Source organism: Mauremys reevesii, linkage group 9 (assembly GCF_016161935.1).
Source record: "Mauremys reevesii isolate NIE-2019 linkage group 9, ASM1616193v1, whole genome shotgun sequence".
Lineage (NCBI taxonomy): Eukaryota > Metazoa > Chordata > Testudines > Geoemydidae > Mauremys > Mauremys reevesii.
The window spans coordinates 23555224-23582934 of record NC_052631.1 but is presented as its reverse complement, the minus strand read 5'-3'; the positions used below and the strand labels follow the sequence as shown (position 1 = coordinate 23582934).

General features: G+C 40.9%; 1 protein-coding gene across 9 annotated transcripts in view; it reads left to right on the top strand.

Moving 5' to 3' along the window:
* The window catches only part of KCNAB1 (potassium voltage-gated channel subfamily A member regulatory beta subunit 1), a 242853-nt gene extending 218067 nt beyond the window's left edge, over nt 1–24786 (top strand). For all 9 annotated transcript variants that reach the window (XM_039486862.1, XM_039486858.1, XM_039486857.1 and 6 more), the window contains 6 exons: nt 8873–8958; nt 12428–12548; nt 14765–14859; nt 20316–20436; nt 22504–22592; nt 23194–24786. In XM_039486862.1, coding sequence (XP_039342796.1) covers nt 8873–8958; nt 12428–12548; nt 14765–14859; nt 20316–20436; nt 22504–22592; nt 23194–23283 — 602 coding nt within the window. In that variant the 3' untranslated portion in view covers nt 23284–24786. The remainder of the gene's footprint in view (nt 1–8872; nt 8959–12427; nt 12549–14764; nt 14860–20315; nt 20437–22503; nt 22593–23193) is intronic.
* Nucleotides 24787–27711: the final 2925 nt, after the last annotated feature.

The following is a 27711-nucleotide window of genomic DNA, read 5'->3' as shown; positions in this document are numbered from 1 at the left end:
ACAGCTTCCACCCAGGTCCTTGCCTCCCAGATTGGTTTAAGATAATCTAATTCAATTTACCTGTGACTGAGAACAGTTTGAACCTTTGAATCATGCAAATTAGAGAGGAAAAAACCTCTGAGTCATCTAGTCCACCCTCTGCCAAAGCTGGATTGCTCCCAAAAGTTCTCAGGTGTATCAAATCACTTTAAATTCTTATGTTAGGCATTGGATAGCTGAGTCTTAAATTTTTATCAGAAGACTAATTAATTTACATTCAGAAAATCAGTTGGTGCAGATGATTGTAGTCTCCAAAGAGACAGACAAAACTCTGCTAATCTAAAAAGCTGAGACTCATGGTTACTATTATTAAAAAGTCATTTTTCTGTACCCTAACCCAGTGGCTCTCAACCTTTCCAGATGACTGTACCCCTTTTGGGAGTCAGATGTGTCTTGCCTACCCCCCAAGTTTCACCTCACTTAAAAACTACTTGCTTACAAAATCAGACATAAAAATACAGAAGTGTCACAGCACACAATTACTGAAAAATTGCTGACTTTCTCATTTTTACCATATAATTATAAAATAAATCAATTGGAATATAAATATTGTACTTACATTTCAGTGTATAATATATAGAGCAGTATCAACAAGTCATCTGTATAAAATTTTAGTTTGTACTGCCTTGGCTAGTGCTTTTTATGTAGCCTGTTGTAAAACTAGGCAAATCTATAGATGAGTTGATGTACCCCGTGGAAGACCTCTGTGTACCCCGGTTGAGAACCACTGCCCTAAGCAAATACTAGAACATTTTTATAATGAAAATAATTCCATATCAGGTGCAGTATTCAACCCACATTTATTTATGAAAGGCTCAAATTAGTTCACTTAAGAACCAGGGCCGGCTTCAGGCACCAGCATCCCAAGCTGGTGCTTGGGGCGGCATTCTGCAAGCGGCGGCAGTCCCTGTTGTTTTGCCCCCAAGCAGCGCACCGAATTGCCGCCGCCATGGAGGGCGGGGGCAGTCCGTGTGCCCTTAGGGCGGCAGGCGCGTTTCCGCGGCGGCGGCAATTCCGCAGCAGCTTCTATGTTTAGCTGTCCGGGGCGGCTTCAGCTAAACATAGAAGCTGCCACCGAATTGCCGCTGCCGCGGAAACGCGCCTGCCGCCCTAAGGGCACACGGACTGCCCCCGCCGCCCGGGGCAGCAATTTAGGGTGCTGCTTGGGGCGGCGAAAACTGTAGAGCCGGCCCTGTTAAGAACTAATCCCCTTGTTTCATTTCCTCTCAACTCCCAATATTGTCATTGTTCCATTTCCCACATCCCTTGGTGACTTTCCAAAGTGCCAGGCCCTCTTATACTTTTCCCTACAACCCTCCAACAACTTCCCTCCCTCCCTTGTCCTCTCTCCTTCTCTCTCTCTCACTCCCACTAAAAAGCATGAAGTGGGGGTAGGCCATGTACCATGTGAATTATGGCTACTGAGTTTTCTAGTTCAGACAGTGTCCAGTAGGCTCCTCATTTCAGTGAGTCATCTGTACAAATGCAGAGCCAACTATGTTCATTTTGGCAGCCTCTCTGATTGGCTCTGGGTTCCCAGTTAAAATCTCAGGAGTTTTGTAATGGCAAGTACTCTGTGGCAGAATAAAAAAAAAAGCATAATCTTTTACAAGAACCTAGAAATCGCTATCCAATTTCACAGAAATATCTAAATAACTAGAAACAGGCCCTGGCCAAAACCCCAAGTCAAGATCTGGATCTGAATTTGAAGCTCAGAATTGTCTGTCTAGTGGTCTGATGTTGCACACTGAATGTGAACACTCCAAGATTTAGTAAAGTTCAGTACGAGTCCAAAACTCTTTGTCAGAGATATTTTTTTCTCTCTTTTGTAAAATGATTTCCCTTTTTTTGGTAATGATTATTATAATAATTCCTTTTGAAAAAGAAACAATTCCTTGATGACAAAAACAAGTATTGAGGCTTCTGGGTGGGTATATTGCATTCTTGAAGCTGCAAGTAGCATTAATCAGGTTTGGTTATTATCTTGTAATTCTAGAGTATGTAATTTTAACCAAGATGCCTTTTGGGAAACCAGCACTTCAGTTATGGATGTTCTAACATGGGGATTTAACAGCTCACAGATTTAAGCAACAATAACCAATCTAAAGAATGTACCAGCTCTTTACATTGAAAATAATGAATAACAACCTACAGAAGCCAATTTTGGAATCTTCATTTCATTTTTTTTTTTTTTAAATATTTCTGGATTTCCATGGAGGTAGCTCATCCTCTGTGGCAAAACCTGTGGGAGGTGCCCTGAAAGAGGCAATCCCTCCAAGGATCCCTTTGCAGAGTGCATTCTCTGTCATTCCATTGAAGGGGGCCAGGAGAGTGAGGTTTAGGCTGCAGGGCCAGTCCACAGCGCATGAGGATTTTCTGGAGGCTTGGGCCATCTATGTGGAAGTGCTTTGCCTCTGCAGTAGTTCTGCCTCCTTGAAGCCCCCACCTCCATTGGGGCCATGCTACCAGGGATTTCAGCATCTGTGGCTGCCTCCATGAAAAGGGGTGCTCTCCCGAAAAGGTGATAGAATGCAACCCGCAGGTATATTATTTTTACTGCTTAAGATTCATGGAGCTGAGGTGGGAACAATGTACATCTGCCCTGCCAATGGCCAATCACTTCTCTCCCCTGCCAGCCTAGTCTTCATCCTTTAGCCCTGTGTGGATCTGAGACCCATGGAGAGGGTTGGTTCCACAGAAGTAGCTGAGCCCTGCTTCCTCACATGAGTGAGATGATCAGTGTGTGGAATATGTCCTCCCTGTTCAGACAGGAGGAGGATGGATCCAAGCCTTGGGAAGAAAAATATAATGGGGACCACTCCTCTTCTTTCATGTCTCAGAGAGACAGGCAGGGGGAGGACCTTCCCTGTGATTAATAAGACACAAAAGAATACTACATGGTTTTTATACTTATTATACCCTTCATGTCATGGTATTTTTAAACACAGTTTTTGTAGCAGTGGTTATAGAAAGGGGAGCTTTTAAGAATCTTTTACTAGCTAAAAATAAATCACTTTTGTTCAGGGTTATCAAGTGGAAAGTTATGTTATGTTGCTGTTAGTCTATGGCCATCGTCTGTGGCTTTGGAATGAGTTATTGCTCTCTGCTGTGCAAGGAAAAGCTTCACGGAATCAGAATTAACTTTAAATTCAGATCAGATGTGACAGCCCACCTGTACCAGAGTGTTACTTGTAAGAGCTGTTGTTAGGTGTAGAAGAATCAAAAGGCACACACTTGGAATTTCTTAACAGTATGTTTGTGTTCAGCAGAGAAAGAGAGATTACCAGAGTGTAAGATCAAAACAGCAGCCTAACCAGCTTAGCAGCCCGCACTCTTCTCTGCAGCTGAGAATGCACCTTAATAAGAATACAGGTGCAAGCAGATGAACAATGTTCACTGTTGAAGCCTAGTCATCTCTAGTCAACTGGAAAATAGCAGCTCAGATGAGTTCCAGATTAGCCCATGTCTATTCATTCAGAGGAGTAAGGCCCTGGCCCAACGTTTGACAATGCACAAAGGGATTGCTGCACCTATAGAGAGCCCTATTGAAGTCAATGGGGATCTGCCTACATTGTCAATGGTAGGATCAGGACTAACTCTTTAGGTGCTAGCTAGATTCAAATATTCTGCAAAGCACATGCTAACAATACTTTATTTCTAATACATCACAGGATTCACAGATTAATAACATGGATTCTAAAACTTATAGCAATTGCTTGTGTGCTGTGTACACAACAGCACTTATGTACAAAAGGGGAGGAAATGTTATGATTTGTGATATAAATATCGGGCTTGTTTTCATACTCTAAGTAGTAGAATAAAGTAAATTATTGCAGTTAATTATACAATAATTATTTTTGTCTTCATTTCATCTCCTGCCACACACAGCTATTATAAAATACTGCTCATCTTGGGCCAAATTTTGCATAATAAATAACAGTAATATAAATTAATAACAAAAACAATAAGCACTTCCATTCAGCCTTTCATCTGAGATGTCACAGCAGTTCATAAATATTCCTAACATCTGTGGTTACAGAGACACAGGCACCAGGATTTGACCCATAGGAAATAATTTTAATCAACTTCAAAATTGTTACAGACTGGAGGGGATTGTGTTACAGATTCTAAATAATCATTTATTTACAGTCAATCAACATCTTCCACCCCTAAACCTGAGAGCCACTGTTTCTGTAAGACCCTGACATATTTATGTTCCCCTGTGCAGGCAGCCAGCTAGCTAACAGAGGGAGCAAAAGACCTATTCCTTATTCACAAACCTCTTCCCAGAACTATTCAAACATCACTAAGGTTGCATTTGTTAGACAAGATACACATTTTGCCATGCTGGCTTGTGTTCTAGTTTTTAAAGGCAAAGAGAATAAAAATCATCATTCACCAAAGAGGGTAGGAGGCAAAGGTTAGAAAATGTTATATTCAAACTTCCAAGAAGATATTACTGCAATAAAGAATAAACAAAGCTATCATTAAAAAGTAGGTTTAGGCTGCAGGGCCAGTCCACAGCATGGACTACATGAATGACTATTTATCATGTAACCCACTGTTTGAACATACTCAGAATTTTTTCACCATTCAGTGCCACGTTAGTTACCTGTTCATCATGCTCTTTATTGGATCAGAGTATGCTCACAAATTTAATTAGGCCCTTAAAGTGGGTGAAATACAGTATGGCTGTGTCCAAATGAAAAAAAAAATGACTGCAGGATCTTCTGCATCCTTCCCTTCTGAGGGGGAAAAAAAGAGTCTAATCAAAATAAAATGTAACACACTACCAATGAAAAAACAAGCTGCATATAAAATATACAGAAACAGAAGCATGGCAAGAGGGATAATTTCTAGTTTGGTGAGATTTCTTCTAGGAGTATAGATGGAGACTTTATGTTTATCTGCTTCTCACTACCTGCAGAAGAAATCTCATAAAAACTCCAAGATTTTCAAAGTAATCCACCCTCTGCCAGGCTTCTTTGCTTGATCCCTTTACAAAGAGGATGAGAATGCTTTTGATATAAAAGGATATATGTCTTCAGGAACCGATACTCTAGACAGTTTTATATGCAGCTACAAATGTAGTGTAGAATTTAATAAGATGCCACACACCAGGCTTTCTCAATCCATCTACATGATCAATAGCTATGATTCCATAATAACTTGACTGCAATTTAATAGGTCAAAAATCCATCACATAGATTTAAACTCCAATCAGTTTCTTGCAACTTTGTTCCTTGAAAAAGACAGCTCCTGCTGGTTGCAAGATACCCTGTGCTTTACTGATAATATGCTACAAAATATTAGGGACAGTTTCTTATGCTTTTCAGACCTCATCTGGCTTATTTTTGTCAGGTGTCATTTAAATGATATGCTACCAGAGTAGGTAAAAAATCAATCATTAGGATAATTTTATTCCACATAATGGGTTTATTTCTTTTTTAATACTGAGATGATGTTGGCTGAATTGGGTTTCTGGAAAGAGGTTTAATGCAGCATTAAGTTTATAGATAAGCAAGGAAAGAGGTTAATTACTGAGTCCTGTGCTACAGAGGATTAAGATCTAATAGGAAGATTAAAGTTATCAGACATCCTGCAGGATACTGTGCAGTGTGAGTTTCTTGATATTTGGTGTGTTTTTAAAGCCCCAGCTCCTGGAGTCATGTGAATACATAAATATCTCAGTTCAAACTAAGGCCTAAGTGAGAACAAAGTGGTGAGTAGGCTGTGTGAGGGTCCTCTGTGCAGTGGTGAATTTCACCCTCAGGGAGCAGTCATGGTACCTGTCGGCTATGTGCCCAACTGCTCATTTTTACACACACACAGTTCTGAATATATGGGCCCAAGGACTACATTTGCCTTTGTTTGTTGCTAAATTAACAATAGTGATTCTGAATGAACGATATATTCCATCCAGAAAGGCCGTTGTGCCCAAGCTCAGCAATAGACATAGCATTATTAAAGGTGGCCAGGATAGTGATTTTCCCATGATGATTAATCATGGAAATAACCAACCTCTTGTGGGCTTGCACTGGGACAGAGCAAGAATGAAGACAGGACAAATTTGGTTTCAGCTGGTATGGGCATGGGTGTTTAATTGCATTGTAGCCATACCCCATGACACTGGGAAACCCAGTCATCAATACATGTGGTGTTCACTGATTCAGTGTCCGGGGGCTTTTCTATGCAACCAGGAAGGCCAGAAATTTAACTTTTTTTCTTTTAGTGAAAGCTGTGATTCCCACACCATCGCTTGACTCCAGGAGCTGATGCTTTAAAAAAGCCAAAACACTGAATGGTCAGTAGAAGGCCTAAACACCACTTAAGTCCTACTTAATTCTTTAAGTGATCCACAGGCCTTGTGCTGGCCTTCTGCACTGGGGTGAATTTCACACTGATTCAATATATTGCCCCACCCCAGTTAATCTTTTGGCTCCCCAATCCTATGGAAATTAATTATACAGTACAAGTACATTGGTAGTTATAAACTGTAGGGACCAGAGTCTCAGCTAGTGTAAATTGGCATAGCTCCATTAAATCGCTGGAGCGACACAGATGATCTACACCAGCAAGGATCTCGCTCTAGGCTTCTAGAAATGTTAATGTTGCACACCCCAGCGTTCTCCATCTTTCTCCATTTCTTTCCCTTTATTAGAATGAAAATCAGCAGCCACCTTCATTTTAAGGTCAATGCAACTTAACAACTGCAAACTAAACTAGGTTGTGGTATATGCATACATAACTCTACATATCATGGAAAAAACATCGAGTCCCCTAACTTACCAAACACAAAAATTGGAACCACATGATTCATGCTAAACATCAACACTTGCTGAGTTTTGCTTATTGCATCCAATTACATAACTTTCTTCCTGCTCATTGTCCAGATTATTGGGACAGGGAATTTGTTCATTTCTAATGTACCTAGCATGCTTTGGGCATCCTAAAATTAATAGGCCAAGATTTTAGAAAACCAGTTGTGTCTCAGAGTATGTCTACACTGCAAAACAGTTGTGTTCTTAACTCAGATCAGTTACCCACCACAGGTTAGCTAAGGTTAAAATAGCAGTGAAACCATGACAGCTCTGCTTTTAACTCAGGTTAGGAGCTCGAGTTCAAGCCTATAGGGCATCCTGAAGTTGAAATCAAGCTGCTAACCTAAGTTAAAAGCCACGTTGCCATGTCTTCACTGCTATTGTAACCCAAAGTTAGCTAATGCTGGTTAGCTACTCCGAGTTAAGAACCCATCTTTGTTTGGACATACTCTAAGTTTAGACATCCCTAAATAAGTGACCTTATTTTTTTTTTAAAAGTGCTGAACACTCCACAGTTTCCATTGGTGAGACCCAGATATTTTGCTCCTTTCTCAACCAGTGAAGTGAAATCCATTTGGCAACTTGTGGAGATCCACTTCTGGGTCACACCCCTGGTTGAGGCATTCTGATCTAATGGACTGAGCAAGGAACTCAGGAGTCAGGATATCCAAGTTCTGTTCCTGGGGCTATCGCTGACTCTCTTCAAGACTATGGACAAGTTAGTTAAACCTTCTGCACCTCAGTTACTCCATCAGTAAATGAGAAAAATGCCTACCTAGATTTGGAAAGGTCTTTGAAGTCTATGGAAGACAAAGTACTATATAAGTGCTAAATTACGTTATTAATGATAAAAAACATCACCTCTTCCATAGTTGCACATAGAACTGATAAAGATTGTAGAATTCAGGGTGGGGGGAGGAGAAGAGGAGGCATAATCTAATACTTTGATACACCGTGAGGTGTAAATGGACAAAGGAAAAACAGATGTATTGATATAACCAACAATCTGATTAGCCAGCTTTATATTTCATCACTGGCATCTTAACAATCTTAGTAAAAAGCAAGACGACAGAGTGTACTCTTGTGTTTTGTAAAATAAATTTTTTTAAAAATCTTTTGAATTTCAGTTTTTAGCAGAGGTTTTTAGTCGTTGCATTTCCCAAACCTCTTTTACAATGCTGCCCTCTTGTGTTCTTAAATTTTAGAAAAATAATGTCATGAATAAGCATGAGCATACTTTGTTTAATAAGAAAATTTACATTCATTACCCACATAAGTCTCCTAAAATTTCCATATACTATGCAACTTCATCCACAAACAGGAAAAGAGATGCAAAGAAGGGTGTTGGAAGATGGAATATATTATTACATCGGCTACAAAGCTATTATTTTAGAGTTGGTTTTAGTTTCATGTTGATCATTGACCAAAACTGCTTAGCCCATTATGAACTATTAATAGCCACATATTTACTGTAAAGTTGGGTGGGCTCAGGGAAAATCCCTCCATCTGGACATCATCCAGCCTTGGGAGATTCACACCCTCAACCTGGATCTAGCTGCTAACTTGGCAGCTGCCACCTATTTCTATAGTAGCCTGAACCCAGGGCCTTATTTCTTATCTCATGCATATCTTCTATAACTGGAACTCCATGTCTTTAGTGGTTCCACCCAATTTACATTATTAAAAATGTATCCAAATCAAGTTCTAACACGCCAGTTCCAAACACCCAGAATTGTTGAGTTTGAAATCTGAAAACAAGCCTCGTAGTTTGGGCCTGACTCACCTGTAAAGTTGGGTGCATGTACTAAAAAAGCAAACATTCATGATGAGCAATATTAACATCCTGTTTTAGGCTGGTATTTATTTAGTGATCTCTATATAATGTACTTGCACGTGTGTAAACCATTGTGTGCTTGGTTATTTACAATTGTTTATAAATTTTGTAGCAATTTGGGTGGTAAATGGATTAATATGAAATTTCATAGAGATCTCATCTTTTTCTTCTTATTTAGAAATTGTCCGAGCAATGACACATGTGATAAACCAGGGGATGGCAATGTACTGGGGAACCTCACGCTGGAGTGCTATGGAGATCATGGTAATGTAGCTTTTAAAAAAGTATCCCCAATTTCTGTTATGTACTCTAGATCACATTCAGGCCTGCAGAATTTGCCAAAATGCAAAGCAAAGGTTGAACAATAAGCACCTGTCTATGCTGGGAAAGTTTTTGAACTGGTTCTGAAATCTGTTCAGCTAAACCAATTTTAAAACCAGTTACAGTTGTGTAGACACACATTTAGGTGGATTAAGGTGGCCTGACCTGTTTTTACTGAACTGATTTCACAGTGGTTTGAGCATTGGCCTGCTAAATGCCAGGGTTGTGAGTTCAATCCTTGAGGGGGCCATTTAGGGATTTGGGGCAAAAATCTGTCTGGGGATTGGTCCTGCTTTGAGCAGGGGGCTGGACTAGATGACCTCCTGCGGTCCCTTCCAACCCTGATATTCTGTGATTCTATGAACTCCTGTTGGAGTTCTCCAGACAGGCTCAGTAGTCCCGGATGCTTCAATAAACTTCCCAAACAATAGTACCTGTGAATGTGTCCCATCTGGGTGCCAGGGGATGACGTTGCACGGAATATGATTCCAATATTGGGGAGAGTTTCTCCATGGATAACTCAGTCAGCTGGCCACACAGCCATATTAAATAGATTTGTCAGCATTACTATCAATTCCAGAAACCTCAAGACCAGAAGCAGCCACGTTTCTAGTAAAAGACACTGTAATTGTTATCCCTTATTGTGATGAAAAAAGTTAGACCTGTAGAATATGAGTCCTGACTGTTTAAGTCCCACAGACACTGAAGCCAGTTTTTCAATTCTGAGGAGTTCTTGCTTCATCAACCAGGGCCAAAAGACGAATGAGCCTGGCATCAGTCAGGAGATCAACAGGAGCTCAATAATGTGTCTGTAAATTATAAAATCATTTGGCTCAAGTCTGAGCCTGAAGTTTACCGTGACTTTGGATTTGACTACATCAGAGCTTTTTGCAGTGGGGTGGCTATCCCCAATGCACACCATGTACATGTGCTGCACAGATGCAGCTCGGCCCTCAAACCAGGATAAGTCTCACTGGCACAAGCCCTGCTTGACACCAGTGCTGCGCATCTACACTGGGCGTTTGTATGGGTACAGCTATGCTAGTGCCCAAATGTAAGTCCTGAATGTAGAGGAGCCCTTTGAAAAATAAACAGTAAAAAGAATAGATTCCGCAGGGGCTTGGTTCTTTCAAACATACTCTAGGCATCCACTGTCTGTGCACTGGTGAAAGCACAACCCTGGTGACCTTGTCTAGGACAAGAAAAAGGCTTTGGGTTCTTTTAAAATATAATAGCTGTGACAGTCTCCCCAGGGAGCCAAGAATGGTAAGCTGCTGTGTTACCCCGCTTCCTCAGCAAGGGAGAGCCTTGCTGGAGCTTAAATGGAATGACAGTTCACTGCCACAGCAGTTTGTCTGCCTCACCAGCAAACTCCTCGAGACTCTGCCAGTCTCAGCCTTGCCTAAACCTTCACTGTGAACCCCACCTTCCCAAATTCTCCATAGCATCTCTCTGCAGTATCTAGCCCCTATCACTGGAGACACAGTGAAATTACCAAGTCCGCTGCCTCCAAAGGAAGTGCACACACCAGCCTGTTAAGTTAGCTTTAATATACTGCACTGAGATGATTTTATGGTAAAACCAAAAATAAGTTTATAAATAAAGAGCAGAGATTTAAGCGACAGTAATTAAGGATAATAGAAACCGAAAATGGTTTAAAATAAAGAAAATATAATACACTTTCTAGTGTCTAACACTTAACAGGTTACAATCCTGATCTCAGGCAATTTCTCACTTACTGTCAGTTCTCAGCACCTTCAACCCACACGGATGGGAATCCCTTAAGTGATGGCTTTTTGCTTCTCCTTATATTTCCCCAGAATCATTGTTTTGTCCCCAGAGTGAGGATGACCCCCTGGGGTTCAGACTCTGGTCATCCTGTTTGTTCTTCAGCAAGTGGGGGCCTTCATCCCATTGGTGTGATCACTTAGATGCAAATGTATGTCCATTGTCTTTTGCTTGTAATCAAGCCATGCTGTTTCCTCCTTCCCCTGGGAGCTCAATCACTCTGTTTACCACAGAAGCATATATTATCCACTGGTTTTGGCTTACGAAGCTGGTCCTGGCGGACTGTCCAATATACATTCCTTTGTCTAGGACAAATCTGTTAATGAACTTTACTTGGATTGCTTGGTCTAAACATATTTTAGTAGCATATATCCAGCACACCTAACTCGTGCCATGCTAACTGTACATACATCATAAAAGAATATTAATCACCAGAAAGTCACCAGTTTTCATATGATACCTTATGAGATACTCGTTGGATAAATATTATGACAACAGTGTGTTATGCGTAATGAGTTTGTCAGGCATGGTAACAGTTGTAGTCAGACAGAGAACCCTCTGCCAGTGGGCACTGAGAGGCTCATAGGGTAACAGTGGATAACCCATGTTAATTAACTGCTGTTTAAAAACTTCTTAGCTCCTAATGTAGACACGTTGTAAAACCTTTATAAACATGTTGGTTGGTTGTAGTCAACCCAAGGCTGCTGGGTATTGCAGCAGTGGAAAATGTAATGCACTTCTGGGATGGAGATCCATCAGGCTGAGGAATTTTGATTTCACCTTGTACAGAAACAGGAACAACTGTGTGTGGGTTTTCAGAGCTAAGTACCATGAAAGCAATGTGAGCATGTGTGGTCAGCATGCCACCTATATTTCACTGCAGTGACATCATACCTTATACACGCCTACAGGTTAGTTCGGGTGTGAAGTGAGTAGAATCTACAATTGCTGGGTATTTTTAATAATTAATTCTTAGAGTTACTATTAACCAGTAAGGGTTTGATCCAAGAACCTCTGAAGTTAATGAGTCTTTCCATTGACTATAATGCGAGTCCAAAATGCCCTGAGAATTTGTTGCTTTTTTTCTTTGTTTGAATATACAGAAAACAAAACATTAAAAAGCTATTTGAAAAGAAGCTTGGGAAACGTGAATATATATATTGCATCTAACAAGAATTTGGGAATCTACTTTGCAGCAGATTCTTTATACCTAAAGAGGTCTGGGACATGCACTGATTTTATGCAGGGGCGGCTCCAGGGCCCAGCACGCCAAGCGCATGCTTGGGGCGGCAAGCCGCGGGGGGCATGCTGACGGTTGCCTGGAGGGTGGCAGGCAGGGCTCCGGTGGACCTCCTGCAGGCATGCCTGCGGAGGGTCCGCTGGTCCCATGGCTTCGGTGGAGCCGCGGGACTAGCAGACCATCCTCGGGCATGCCTGCGGGAGGTCCACCAGAGCCGCGGCACCAGCGACCGGCAAAGCGCCCCCCGTGGCATGCCGCCGTGCTTGGGGCGGCGAAATGTCTGGAGCCGCCCCTGATTTTATGGATGCTTAGTTGATTTATATGTTATATTACACAAGGATAGTCTCTGTTAATACTTCATTTTATTCTATTGATTTTGTACAGGAAGCCTATTCTGTAGCAAGACAGTTTAATATGATTCCACCAGTATGTGAACAGGCTGAATATCATCTTTTCCAGCGAGAGAAAGTGGAGGTTCAACTGCCAGAATTGTACCACAAAATAGGTAAAGTTTTGAGATTTGCTCTGTTCTCTCATTTCTTACTCCTGAGGAAATGATAAGCTAATGGCAAGGATACAGAATCCTTTCCTGTATGTCCCTGTTAAATAGAAGTGTGGCAGAAAACAAACATCTGCCTAGCAATCCAAAGAGAGAGACTGTCTCAGCGTAGCTCTAAAAGTAGATACCTATTACTTTGAGATGCTAATTTCTAAAGCCCAAATGGTACTCCAGATCTATGCAGAAAGGGGAGCCACCCTACACTAATCTCATCTCTCCTGTGCCGAAGGGAATGCATCTGCCTCCACAGCACAATCTGCCTCTTCAGTGGCTCCAGGCTGCTCTATGGAGTCTGTGGTCAGAGATGGGGTGGAGACAAAGTGGGCTGGAAGAGGAGCAGATTGGCCAGGGTGCATTTTATCCTCCCATCTGCTCCTGTGGAGAATGCACTAGCAAGACTATCTTTTCTGCAGCTCCACTCCCTGAGGAGCTGTCAGATGCAGTGCAGAGAAAGGAGTGGGATAGCATAACAAAGAGAGGTAGGGGGCTTCCCCGCCCATCAGCGAGACACAGGAGCCATCTAAGACAAAGGACAGGTTTGGGATACCTCAGTAAACTGGGAAGAGAGAACATAAGAACATAAGAACATAAGAAAGGCCGTACCGGGTCAGACCAAAGGTCCATCTAACCCAGTATCTGTCTACCGACAGTGGCCAATGCCAGGTACCCCTGAGGGAGTGAACCTAACAGGCAATGATCAAGTGATCTCTCTCCTGCCATCCATCTCCATCCTCTGACGAACAGAGGCTAGGGACACCATTCTTACCCATCCTGGTTAATAGCCATTTATGGACTTAGCCACCATGAATTTATCCAGTCCCCTTTTAAACATTGTTATAGTCCTAGCCTTCACAACCTCCTCAGGTAAGGAGTTCCACAAGTTGACTGTGCGCTGCGTGAAGAAGAACTTCCTTTTATTTGTTTTAAACCTGCTGCCTATTAATTTCATTTGGTGACCCCTAGTTCTTGTATTATGGGAATAAGTAAATAACTTTTCCTTATCCACTTTCTCAACATCACTCATGATTTTATATACCTCTATCATGTCCCCCCTTAGTCTTCTCTTTTCCAAACTGAAGAGTCCTAGCCTCTTTAATCTTTCCTCATATGGGACCCTCTCTAAACCCCTAATCATTTTAGTTGCTCTTTTCTGAACCTTTTCTAGTGCTAGAATATCTTTTTTGAGGTGAGGAGACCACATCTGTACACAGTATTCGAGATGTGGGCGTACCATGGATTTATATAAGGGCAATAATATATTCTCAGTCTTATTCTCTATCCCCTTTTTAATGATTCCTAACATCCTGTTTGCTTTTTTGACCGCCTCTGCACACTGCATGGACATCTTTAGAGAACTATCCACGATAACTCCAAGATCTTTTTCCTGACTCGTTGTAGCTAAATTAGCCCCCATCATGTTGTATGTATAGTTGGGGTTATTTTTTCCAACGTGCATTACTTTACATTTATCCACATTAAATTTCATTTGCCATTTTGTTGCCCAATCACTTAGTTTTGTGAGATCTTTTTTAAGTTCTTCACAATCTGCTTTGGTCTTAACTATCTTGAGTAGTTTAGTATCATCTGCAAACTTTGCCACCTCACTGTTTACCCCTTTCTCCAGATCATTTATGAATAAATTGAATAAGATTGGTCCCAGGACTGACCCTTGGGGAACACCACTAGTTACCCCTCTCCATTCTGAGAATTTACCATTAATTCCTACCCTTTGTTCCCTGTCCTTTAACCAGTTCTCAATCCATGAAAGGACCTTCCCTTTTATCCCATGACAGCTTAATTTACGTAAGAGCCTTTGGTGAGGGACCTTGTCAAAGGCTTTCTGGAAATCTAAGTACACTATGTCCACCGGATCCCCCTTGTCCACATGTTTGTTGAGGCGCCAGCATGAGGCAAGCAGCTGCCACAGATAAGACTGTGGCAGTTGCTCTAAGAGGGATCGCACAGCCTTTCTAAAAATATGAAATAACCTTGTCCAGGTTAGTCCAGGAAGAGACTGTTGTTACCATTACAGTGGCTGAACATCACTAACAACTATCATAGGAATAAGCAGTAAACTTGGTCTTTCTGGTTGCAGTCAGTCACATTTATGATGTACCAATATGTTGCCAATTCACTAATTTCCTTCTCCGATTGCTTTGTAGGGGTTGGAGCAATGACATGGTCTCCACTTGCCTGCGGGATCATCTCTGGGAAATATGGAAATGGGGTTCCTGAGAGCTCCAGGGCTTCACTGAAGGTATTTCTCCTGTGCTCAAGAGAAGTGGGTGTATTGCCTTTGTGAGGGCTTGAAATGAAAGATAAACTGATTCATTATAATAAATCTGCCTCTATACCCAGCTCTGTTGATAGGTCAGCTCAGTTTCTCTGGCAACCATAGTCCAGCAGGAGTGAAAATCTGTGTTATAAGAAATTCTCAGTTTCACTGCCACAGTTTAATCGACTATTGTGATCCTGTTGATTATCTTTATGTGGGTATTCTGGGCCACATCCTTGCTGGTGTGAAGTGATGTACTGAAGTCAGAGCTAGACCACTTTACACCAACTAAGGATTGATTTGGCCTTCTTTATTTTTCTTCATTCGGATAACAGGGTTTTCCAGCCTCCGAGAGCAGAGCCTAAGAAAACCATCTTGGACATAAAGATATAAAATATAGGGGAGCCCAATTCTGGCAATGCCTGCGCCTTACCCTGTCACTCTCCTGTTTGAAGGAATTTGATTATGCAGGCTATGCCTACATGATCAGAACAGATAATCCATGACCAGGACTCCAAAGGAAATAGAATAATGCTCTGCAGCTATCTAATTGAAGCAGGAATTGTAATGGTTTGTGCTCTCAAATGTACGTTTATTCAAGACAGAGAACTTTATTTCAGAGGTTTTTATCACTAATGTTACCCAGCAACAGGAGAGCCACAGGTTGGAGGACAGCAGGATTTTGTCCTCAGCAAGACCCACATAATTCCTCTGCACAAAGCCCTGTTACTCAGGCTTTGCATGAAGACTCAGAATACACCCATAGAAATTAGAAATGTAAAAGACCCACCAGGTTTCATAGTCCATCCCCTCTGCTAGAGGGGGAGAAGGGGAGGGGAAGCCGCGATCGGCGGCAACTCCACTGCGCCGCTTCATTCTTCGGCGACAATTTGGCAGTGGGTCCTTCCCTCTGCCGAATTGCCGCCAAAGAGCCGAACATGTCGCCCCTCTTCATTGGCTGCCCCAGGCACCTGCTTACTGCGCTGCTCAGAGTGGAGGGCTACACCTTGTGCTTAACCTTATATCCTTGCATAACTCTCACTTGCACTGTGCTGGAGAGCAACATCTTGCACGCCTGGCTGTGCACTGAACAAGGGAGCAAAGACCAAGGCATTAAGCCTCCCACCTTCCCTCCAAAGATAGTAAATATAACTGGGTCAGATATATCCATCCCTGCCCATCCTGGCTGATATCCCGGATTTATCTTCAGTTAATTCCATAGTGTTGCACCAGAGATTGATTTGGCCCACTATCACCATTTTGCATGAGGAAGCTGAGGCAGAAAGAGGGTAGTGACTTGCCCAAGCTCATACAGGGAGTCTGACATGCCAGAGATAAACCTCAGGATCCCAGATTTCTCTTCTGTGCTTTTACCTCAAGATGGGTTACCTAGGGAGGTGGTGGAATCTCCTTCCTTAGAGGTTTTTAAGGTCAGGCTTGACAAAGCCCTGGCGGGGATGATTTAGTTGGGTTTGGTCCTGCTTTGAGCAGGGGGTTGGACTAGATGACCTCCTGAGGTCCCTTCCAACCCTGAGATTCTATGATTCTATGATTTTTCTTCCTCTTTTGTCTAATGTTTTAGAGCATCTCAGAGCCCCAGCCCAGTCATTCTTATGAAACTTCTCTATTATTTTCTTTCAGTGCCTGGAAAAAAAACCTTTTTATGAAATGTATTAGAAGTTTATTGCAGCCTAGTGGCTGACAAGGCACCTTCTGTAAATAGTAAACATTTCGAGTCACTCAGCAGCTGAAAAGCTATTCATAAAACAGGTTTGTTTAGCGCTACTCAGTGCTTCCAGCAGAATTTTTAAGATGACAAAAAAATAATCTTGAATTCCTCAGAGATACAGGGTACTGTATTCTCTAGAGAAGAGCTTTTCAACCTGTAGTCTGTGGACCCCTGGAGGTTTGCACACTAAGATTTCCAAAGGGGTCCGCACCTCCATTCAAAATTTTTTAGGGGTCCACAAATGGAAAAAGGTTGAAAACCACTGCTCTCAAGTAACTACCCAGGGGCGGCTTCAGGCACCAGTGCAGCAAGTGCCTGCAGGAGGTCCGCCGGTCCCGCGGGTTCAGCAGCAATTCGGCGGCGGGTACACTGAAAGCGCGGGACCGGCAGATCACCTGCAGAAATGCCGCCGAATCCGCGTGACCAGCGGACTGTCCGCAGGTGTGCCGCCAAAGGCCGCCTGACTGCCATGCTTGGGGCGACAAAAAACATAGAGCTGCCCCTGTAACTACCAGAGCTATTTCAATCAGCCCTCCGTGCCAAAGGTCTTACGCTTAATTTGGCCATGTAACAGCTCTGCTCAGGATGGGTCTTTTGGCAATCTGAAGATTAAATAAATAATAGGAGTAAAGATGCTTCTCAGCACTCCCACCAGTCTACATTACTCCAGCAAGCCATACAAAACCTTTCATTTGCATAAATACAGGTTTTGTCAGCAGCACTCACAGATGGGCTTGGATAGGGTGGGAGTATAGGGACTTTACTATGTAATATGAAATATCAGGGCATTTGCAAGGTACATCAGGAGGCTTTTATAACAAAGGGAACAGCAGTAAAGGATTCATGTTTTAAATGGGAATATATTTCCCCTATCACAGAATTGTATTTAAACAGTAGTTTTTGGAAGTAAATTCTAAATATATAGCAAGGATAGCAAACTCATACTAGACTCAGATACAATTCAGTCATTGGTTGGTGATATGTAATTCTCAAAGTGAGTTATTTAATCTATTTAAATACTGGGTTAGCTCCATTATTAGAGTTTAATACCATAAATTGTTCATAATGCAACACCTAACTTTACTACACTATACTCCTGTACACTTTAACATTACACGCTCTGCCCTGCCCAAGCTGTAAAATGGGGAGGAAGGAATGACTTTGTGGGTGATGCTCCAAACTGGGTTCATGGATTCCAGCGGGAGCATTCTCTGGCCAGAGTGAGGGTCTCTGTAACAAGGAAATTAAGAGTGTTGGGCAAGAAAAGCGAGGTAATGGGAGGCTAGAAAGGAGTTTAGTAAGAGTTCACTGTTTGAATGTTGGTATTAGCTCACTTACCCACTCTGGACAATGAGCAATCACAACAAAGCTGGGAACATCAAATGCATTGCACTTGTCTTTAATTGTCATGCTGCTGTCCTACTGTTAGCACCAATTCAAATCTCAAATTATACACAGATGTTGCACAAACTTGTTTTATCTATTAAGATGCAGATATGTAATTTTCTGCACCCTGGACGTGCTCTGGGGTTAAGTGCATAAGAAAACAGCAGAGTAAGGTTTTTCCTCCTGATCTGTACCATGAAGATTGATTCCATATGTAATGTAACACAGTACCATTAAACTGACATGCCAGAATGTACTTGCATCCAGCACTGTTCATTTTTCTGGCTTGTTTCACTCTAAAAATATTGACCTCTAGCCCCAACAAAAGGCAACACTTTTTCTGGTTATGAAGCCTACTTAGTACTTGCTGTTATCTGTGATGTACTGTCCTTACTATGGCTGACAGTTTGAAAAATGGAAGCACAGCAAGACATCAGGAGTTTAACAACATTTGAAAAGACTCAAGATGTTTAACTAAAGTATGTCACATTTGTATCATCTCATGGGTAAAAATCAACCTTCTGCAATACATGTAAAAGGATGAAGGATGTCTCCCCGCATTAGCTCTTCTCAACTTTTTGAGGCTGAGAAATAATAGAGTGGCACTAAGATGAGCATCTGAAAGCATTTCACACATACGCTCTTTTATAGCTGCTCGTGTATGGGCCAGTGGAGTCAGCAGACCTGGGTTGTGTTCCTGACTCTGCCATTGAATTGCTGTGTAAGCCTGTGCCTTAGTTTCTCCATTATAAAATGAGGATAATGCTTAGTCCACCACTACAAAGCACTAAGATCTATGGATAGGAAGCACTATAAGAGCGCCAAGGATCTCAAAGTGCTTTACAAATATTAATTCATTAACGCCTTGCAACAATCCTGCAAAATTACCTGTTTTATTATTACTAATTAATGACATACAGACAAAACACTTGGTGCTGTACGAGACACAAAAGATGTCACTATCTTTGCCCCTGAGACTTTGGAATCTTAGTAGACAGACAACAGACTTTAGGTTTCACAGGTAAAAAAGTAAAGCACAAAAACCTGGCTTGCTCAAAGCCACACAATTTATGGAGGAACTAGCAATAGGATTCAGCTCTCCTGCCACCCAGTGTTGTGTTTCAACCAGTAGGTCATTCTTACTCATTTCTTATTGCCTCTATTAAATTATACTCCTTTTTAATTACAGGTTCTTTGGTTGAAATCTATTTAATAGGCAATCTGCTTAAAGAATAGAATTCAGCTCTCTATTACACATATGATATGCATATAGAAAAGGTTAGAAATATCAAAATATTGTATTTGATTGTAAAGAACCTATTTCCTCAATGAAATTCACAAATCAAAGTATAAAGCTATCTGTTGTAAACTGGCAGTGTTCAGATGTGGATCCAAATTAGGTTTACATTAGAGTTCAAGGTTGACGGTGAAGGTTCAGGTTTAGACTAGAGGGAACTGAAATGTCAAATTGTTCTGATTAATTTTTATAAACACTGAATGGTGATAGTTCATAAAATCAGCTGTTCTTCCAAGATCCTAACACCTTGAGCCAACATCTAATGAGAAGGGCTGAGATTTTGCTTGCATCCTCCCCAAATAGGAAAATAGAACCATTCTGGGTTTGGATCCAACCAGGAACCAAAAGTGAATGGGGTGCTTTCACATTCCAGTGTCCATTTTCAAGGTTTTAGTTTTAGTCCATCTGTCGTATAAACCAAACAAAATATCAGTGTGGAATCTACAAGATGACTTATTTTTTCCCATCACCATTTTCATGCAGCAGCAGTTTTGTATCATTCAAGCTCAGTTACTACCTCTTGAGTGGGTGAAGATTTAAAAAAAACAAACAAAGCTACCCGTAACAACTCTGAATTTTTAATTGAATTTGTAATCATTGTCTGCAGTGTGGTTGTAGAGACATGACTTAGGCTGTGTCTACACTATCCACCTTTCAGAGACATGGGTGTGCCGTTAAAAGGCGCACAGTATCGCTGCTGTTTGACGGCAGGAGAGAGCTGTCCTGCCAACAAAAAACTTTCACCCCCAATGAGTGGCAGCAGCTTTGTTGGCAGGAGAGCGCTCCTACCAACAAAGAACTGTTCGCATCAGCGCTTTTTATCGATAAAAATTTGTCATTCGGCGGTGTGTGTTTTTTTAACACCCCTGAATGACAAAAGTTTTGCCAACGAAGTTTCAGTGTAGATAAACCCTAAGAGCTCTGTGGAGCTCAAAAGCTTGTCTCTTTCACCAACCGAAGTCAGCCCACCCATCTCATCTTGGTAATCACTGTTAGTTTTAACCTTCCAATATACTTGATTCCTAGTGCTACCAGTGGCTCAAGGAAAAAATTGTAAGTGAAGAAGGAAGAAAACAGCAAATAAAGCTGAAAGACCTTTCCCCAATTGCAGATCGTCTTGGATGCACACTACCTCAGCTAGCAGTTGGTAAGAAATACTAAAAGTATCATTTATTGCTGCTTTCTCCCCTCTTGCTTGATACTTGATTTGGTTCACATCATAGTATTGAAAAAGAACCAAAACACTCTAGAACTAGTACAGTAATTCACATATACCAAATTTTGTGCTTTGCTGATCTTTGGCAGATCATTGCAAACTGTCTTGCACAAAGCCATGAAGCCGTGGGTGCTCCATTAGTATTTACTCATTCCATTTAAGTCTCTGAGTGAGGGGTAACTTAAAAGCCTTAATAGCCAGAGAACCAGCAGTATCCCTGGGACCTGCTGCATTTCAAATTGCACATTCAAAGTGACAGCCAGCAGGGATAGCTTTCTGCTTCAGAGAGAAGTGATTTAAGTCAAGTGATCATTTAGGGTACGTCTATACTACCCACCGGATCGGCGGGTAGTGTTCGATGTATCAGGGATCGATTTATCGCGTCTCGTCTGGACGCAATAAATCGATCTGCTAATCAACGCCCGTACTCCACCTTGGCAGGAGTAGTAAGCGGTGTCAACAGGGGAGCCGCGCCAGTCGACTCGCCGCCGTGAGGACGGCCAGGTAAGTTGAACTAAGATACTTCGACTTCAGTTACGCTATTCGCATAGCTGAAGTTGCGTATCTTAGTTCAACCCCCCCACTAGTGTAGCCCAGGCCTTAGATAATAGAAGCTGTAGACCATGATGCCAGGGATGGATGACAATTGATGATGTAAGATGCAGTGCTACTTTATAAGGAGGCATGCACTGAATGAACATGAGTAGATGAAAAGGAAGAAATGCTTTAGAGTAATGTAAAATGCCAGTTTAAACTACTACTCTGTATTCTTGATTCATCCTCTGGCAAAGACAATATCTATTTTCTTATAAAACAGCAATAAAGTGAGCTAGCAATTACTATGAAATAATCACAAGTGCCTTTGTTTCTTGCAGTGTCCCAGGAATGTGGTACCTCTGTAATAGCCACAGACCTGATTAACTCATGCTTTATAAATACAGCTAACGCAGAACAGAGAGACCTTTTTTCAAGAGAGGTCATTAATAATTTTTAAGTGTGCTGTCTTCTCCATGCTTGCCTTGAGTCATTACTGAAATGTTACACACAGATGGCTGTCAGAGAAATGATCCTGCAGTTTAAATAACTTAAGTAACCACTCCTGTCCCCTAGCACCAAAAACAAACAAACAAACAAACAGAAAACAAAAAACCTGCTCCTGCATCAGTTTATTAGCAGCTTAAGAGGTCAGATGATTCTGATGGAAAATCTATTTCATAGTTTAATATCTAGTCCCTGTGCATAATACTGAAAGATAAAGTCTTACCTATAATCACAAGGACTAAATCAAGATGCTGGGCGATTACCCTCTCAGCGGTTTACCAGTATAGTAAAAATCAGTAGTACATGCTCATTGGGAACACTTTTTTTCTGGTCATCCCATCTCAAAAAGGGCATAGCAGAAATAGATGGAGGTTGGATTAATACAAATAGAGGCATGGAAAGACTTTCATATGTTAAATAGTTTGGGACTGTTTAGTTGAAAGGGGAAATAACTCAGGAAGAAGATAAAGCTATACAATATAATGAATAATATAGTGAAGGTAAATTGAGCAGTCCTATTTACCCTTTCCCATAACGCGAGAACAAGGAGACACTCAATGAAACAAAGGTAGCAAATTCAAAACTGAAAGGGAAATATTTACACAATGTGTAGCTAGCCTGAGGAACTCATTACAACAATGTATCAAGTGCTTATTAACATTTTTTAAAGGATTTGACTTTTACATGGATAATGAGAACATTCAGTTAGATTAGATGGGATACTTTAAAAAAAAAAAAGGTAAGGATATACTTTCATGCTTCAGGACACAAACCAACCACTATCTGACAGGGATTAGGAAGAAACTAGCTCTATGGACAGGTTATTCTATAGTTATCTAGTAAGGGGTTTCCTGCACCCTCCTCTGAAGCATCTATTATTGACCACTGTTGTCAGATAAATGATTCTGGACTAGACTGATCTAGATGTTCCTAACAGTCATGTGATTTTATTCCCAGCATGGTGCCTGCGAAATGAAGGTGTGAGTTCTGTTCTTCTAGGATCTTCCAATCCAGAGCAACTGATAGAAAATCTTGGAGCCATTCAGGCAAGTAGTGTCCAAATAAATCCTACAAGTATCAAAAGCATTTACTTACTTTTCTTTGAAGTTGTTTCAGGGTAGCATTGTACATACCCTGAGTCTAGTATGTTCAGTATCCTGAATTTAAAGGTTTAGTACATTTTCAGTTCCTTTGCAGTTCTACTGACACTTTAATTAAAGAAACAAATATACTCTACTTCACTGGAGCCCATAAATATTATTTTCCAATCTCCAGTAGTCTTCTACAGGAGAATTTAAAAACTGAGGTCTGAGCTGACATTAAATATTGCATTTTTCATAAGGGGCTTGCTCTGATATCCTTGACGACAAACTTCCCTCCCGTCACTGTTTTACATGTGTATAGTTTACAAAATGCCCTGAGATCCTTAGAAGAAAATTACAGCAGATCTTCTAGTATACAGTCATTACAATTTGGGAAGGAAGGAAGGCAGGCACCATATAAATGTAAACTATTTACCATACAGAGACAGAGAGCTCATACATTATTTTATACAATTGGTTTAATTTTGGAAAACCTGTTTAATCAAGAATAACCATTAAGCAATCCTGTTAATATGTGGGCTTTTTCTTTTTTCTTCATCCTTAGGTTCTTCCAAAGATGACATCACACGTTGTAAGTGAAATAGATAATATTCTAGGGAATAAGCCCATCAGCAAGAAGGACTACCGATCATAATGCAGTGCATGGTTACACAGGAGATTCTATGGTTAAAATAGTGCTCTGTATATAGTACAGTACTGAATTAATATCCAGTCATTAGAATCATGCAGCAGCTTGCTGCTCAGTCTTTTCTGGTCCTGGATTTTTCAAGGTGTGTGCTGTTGCTACCAATCTGCAGTAAAATTCAAAAGCACAGTTGATCTCTCATACAACTGAGAATATTCTTTGTATTTTCTTATCTCTGACTAAAGTCACTGACTCTTAATTTTCTCTTAGCACCTCATGCTTATGCAGTGAAATACACATATCAAGCAAAAAAACAAAACAAAAACTATTTATATCCTTTAGGTACTTGGTAATTAAAGAAGGATGTACAGATATATTTTTTCAATGAACAAAAACAAAACTTGCAGTTTTAGTAAAAATGCATTCTAAGAAATTTCTACTATAGAAGTTCTTCAGCTAGGGGGAAGAGATAGCTCAGTGGTCTGAGCATTGGCCTGCTAAACCCAGGGTTGTGAGTTCAATCCTTGAGGGGGCCACTTAGGGATCTGGGGCAAAAATTGGTCCTGCTAGTGAAGGCAGGGGGATGGAATCAATGACCTTTGAAGGTCCCTTCCAGCTCTAGGAGATTGGTATATCTCCAATTATTACCTTTATCATAGAATGAGCTAGTTAAAAATTTTCAAATGCAATTTTTATATAGGCTTTAGCTGAAAAAGGACCTTACAGTAAAAAGTCAGAAAATTAATTACTACATGGTTCAGCTTCTAAATAGTCCAATTAAGAATTTTGCATATTGAATGTGCTCAGCTGTTTATTATATAATTCACAGTTGCTGAAAAATATCAGAAAACCAGATATTTGTTTTGGTGAAAGGTTACATTTGCTCTGACTGTATCCTGGAAATCAGCCATAAGTAGTGTTTTTGACAAGGTATTTTTAAACAATGACTTTTGTGAAAGTATTTCATCCTTACACAGGAAACATTGGTACATTTATCACTTAATCTGCCCATTTTAAGAACAGCTTCATAAATACAGTAACCTCACTTTGCTCTGTAAAATGCATTTACTATAACTTCAATAAGTCTATTGCATACATATACACTTCCTAGAGTATGGTTATGTACAGTACATATAGGACCCTTGTATACCATGTTTCCTAACTTCATAGCATAAGAGTGTTGCACACATTTTTCAGATGACACATGAACAGAACATAGATACTGATATTTTTAAAGTTAAAATGTTTTTCTTCTATTTCATCCAATGATCTATGGTATGTGTAAATGAACTTAGCTTCTGTATATGAGAACCGCAATCTAACTTCTGCTTGTACACAATAAAAGCATTTTGTGCATCTAACCTAATAACTAGAACATGTATTACAATCAGTGATTTTGTTTTTAGGACAAGAATACGCATACATTACGCTCAGCAGCAAGCTGAAAACAATTTTGCAAGATCCATAAAAATATTAAATGAGATTTTCCATTGAAATGAATGAGATATAAATTATCTCTTTGGCCCACCACGATCTTGCTACTTTTTCAGTGATCAGCCACCCAAAAGAGGGCACATGGGGAAGAAAAAAGCCATTATTGTTAGATGATGAGGGGGACATCTCGTACAGTACGTTTCACCCACAGCTGTTTACTGATCAGTGCCACATGCTTAAAATGTTTGATACATATTTAAATAAGAAGCCACAAAACTGCACTGATTTAACTCTTGTGTGAAGTGGAAGGGCTGAACTAGTCCCTTATTTCTGTACCAGTCCCTCTTCTCTTTTAGGACACATTCCTTATGTTTCCCCCCCAGTCATACAGGAATCCTGCACTCTCTCTGTGTAAGCCGATTAAGAATTCTTGCCTGTTATAGAGATTAATGTAATAGATACTCATTAAAAAGGAGATGACTCTTCGTATTAGTTTTCTCTCTGAATAATGGACAGTGCCAAGTGGTCTAATAATTTGGCAGAGAGCAATGAGATGCCAAGAAAAACAACGTTTAGGCTAACTTTCACTCTACTTTTGGAATTGGGAGCACCTCTAAGCCAGCTGTCGGGGGCTGGGGGAGAGGTAGGTTACAGTAGCCTACAATCTTTGTCACTTTAGACACTCCTACCATCTCTGTGATTTATAGACACTGATCTCTGAAGGGAAACGGAGAGAGAGGGAAACACTCGTGCAAGCATGACAGGATTTGGAAAAAATGATAGGGGTTTAAATTAAGAGTCCAGAAATTATTTGGGTTTCAAATATTTGTTAAGCGTCTTATCCTATAACATCCTATAATTCTCAGGAGAAACTCTGATGTGACAAAGATGGTCTCCAGGCCTTAGAAACATAACCATTCCAAAAAAACTAAGCTAAAGAGAAAAGTCAGTAAAATATTCAATGAGCTGACAGTAACAGCATTTCATTGTTGATAACCTGACACCTAGAGAAAAATATCACCAACTTCCTAAAAGGCTGAAAGTCTAGGTCCCTCTCCTGCAAATATATGTTCTGAACTATGCATGTGAGTACTGTAGTCCCATTTAAAAGTCAGTGGTACTACTTGTGTGTTGGATGGATTAGGGCCCAAAATGTATTCTGCCTTGTTCTTCCTTTTTGGTTTCTATCCTCCCCACAATTCTACCTCAGTGCAGAAGTGGGGGTTTGTTGTTGTTGTTCTTAAAGTATAATGAATCCCATTGTGCTAGGCCCTGTACAAACAGAGTAAGAGGCAGTCCTTACCTGTGATGTCAAGCCCACTGTTCTCCAGTGGCCCAGGGCAGAAAAGACCACAATTCAAGGTGAGAACACCTGAAAGAGTCTAGAACAATTTTTTGAAAGACATCTTTCTGCAGCAGCAGAAAAAACCAAAAACACATCCAAAACTTTTTCCCCTCTGAAAGTCATCTTTACGCTTCTCCCTGTAAAATACTTAGACAAACCCTGCATACTCTAAGGCAAGCCAGACCCAATACCTGCCGCACTCTGGGACTGCAAGCTAGAAGCTCTGAAGAGGCTTTATTAAAAAGGCAGTTACTCTTCCTTGCAGATGGAAATATAGTATAGTATCACATCTTGTATTTCAGTATTGCATTTTATTTTAACCTGTCCCTATGTTCAGTTTTTAGGATGCCACAGATTTGTATAGGCAACACAGCCATTGTGTTAGCTATAAGTTTTGGTATGGGGGGGGGGCGGGGATGAGGGGAAGAGAAGGAGAGCAATTGGAGCTTTGAGCAAATAGTAGAGCAGTTTGGGGTTCTTGACTAGGGACATTGGTAGGAAAAATCTAGACTATCCCCATCCCCAGTCAAAAAGGGGTTAAAGACATCCACTGGGCAGTCAGCCCCAATCCAGCAGACTTGTGAGGGGTGTCAAACCTGGAAAAGGGCAGGTCCTTAAAAGGGAGGATCCCAGCTCAGCTGGAGGTGGCACACTGATGGAGCAGGGTGTAGGGTGGCAGACTAGGGACTTGAGACCACTTGAGACCCTTGGTTGCCCAGGACCCTTCAGAAAGGAGAGTGGGTGGTTCATTTTCTTCCTTTGCTTTCCCAAAACCCTGGACTCTGCCTTTTGTGAGCTCCTGACTTTCATCTCGACTGCTTTACCTCTTCCCCCACATGCACACTGGAAAGGAGGCAAATGTCCTGGGCAACACTGCTGGAAGACTCCAGGACAACCCCTCAGCAATACCATGGTCAAGGATACAAGAGCGCTACCCTTCTTCCTTGTCCCCCGGGGTGCCAGAAAGGTATAATCTACTACAGTTAAAATACTGACATTTTCATTATCATCTTTAGGTTTGACTTAACCCATTCATCCCAATAGGTTAATTCACATTCACAGCTGTTTCAGGATATTTTCCAACAGAACTTTCTTTAGGCTTATTCCTGGGTCATACTTTCAAGGTTCTTTGCTAGACCAGGGACTTGGTTTATTTTAAAAAGCAACATGGAAGCTTTTACTCTGAAGCACAACTCCACAGGGCAAGGTGAGGCTGCCACAATCACAGAGCTCTACTTATAGTCTTCCACCTGAAAACCTTAGAAATTTAGAAGGTAAATATCAAGAAGCCCACTACAGTCAGTATTCTTGAACTTTTTATTAAAACATTTCAAATGATAAGTACTAAGAGATGGATTGTCACTTTTGTAACTAATGGGTTAAGCTCTTTTATACATATCAAAAACCCCATCATATTTGCAAGTCTGTCAGAGTTCAGAGTATGGTTATTTTCTGTGCTTTGGAGTGATAGCCTAATCCAGTTTACGGAAACTCCAACAGAAACATTTGACAAATCATCCTTATTATGATTACAAAGTACTTCCACGGAGTTAAGCTTATTACAGCTTTTGATATGGTACATTTCCTCCCTTACACCACTTAAGTTTGATTCATTCAATTTCATTTCAACAATATCTTATCAAGTAACCAAAGCTAAA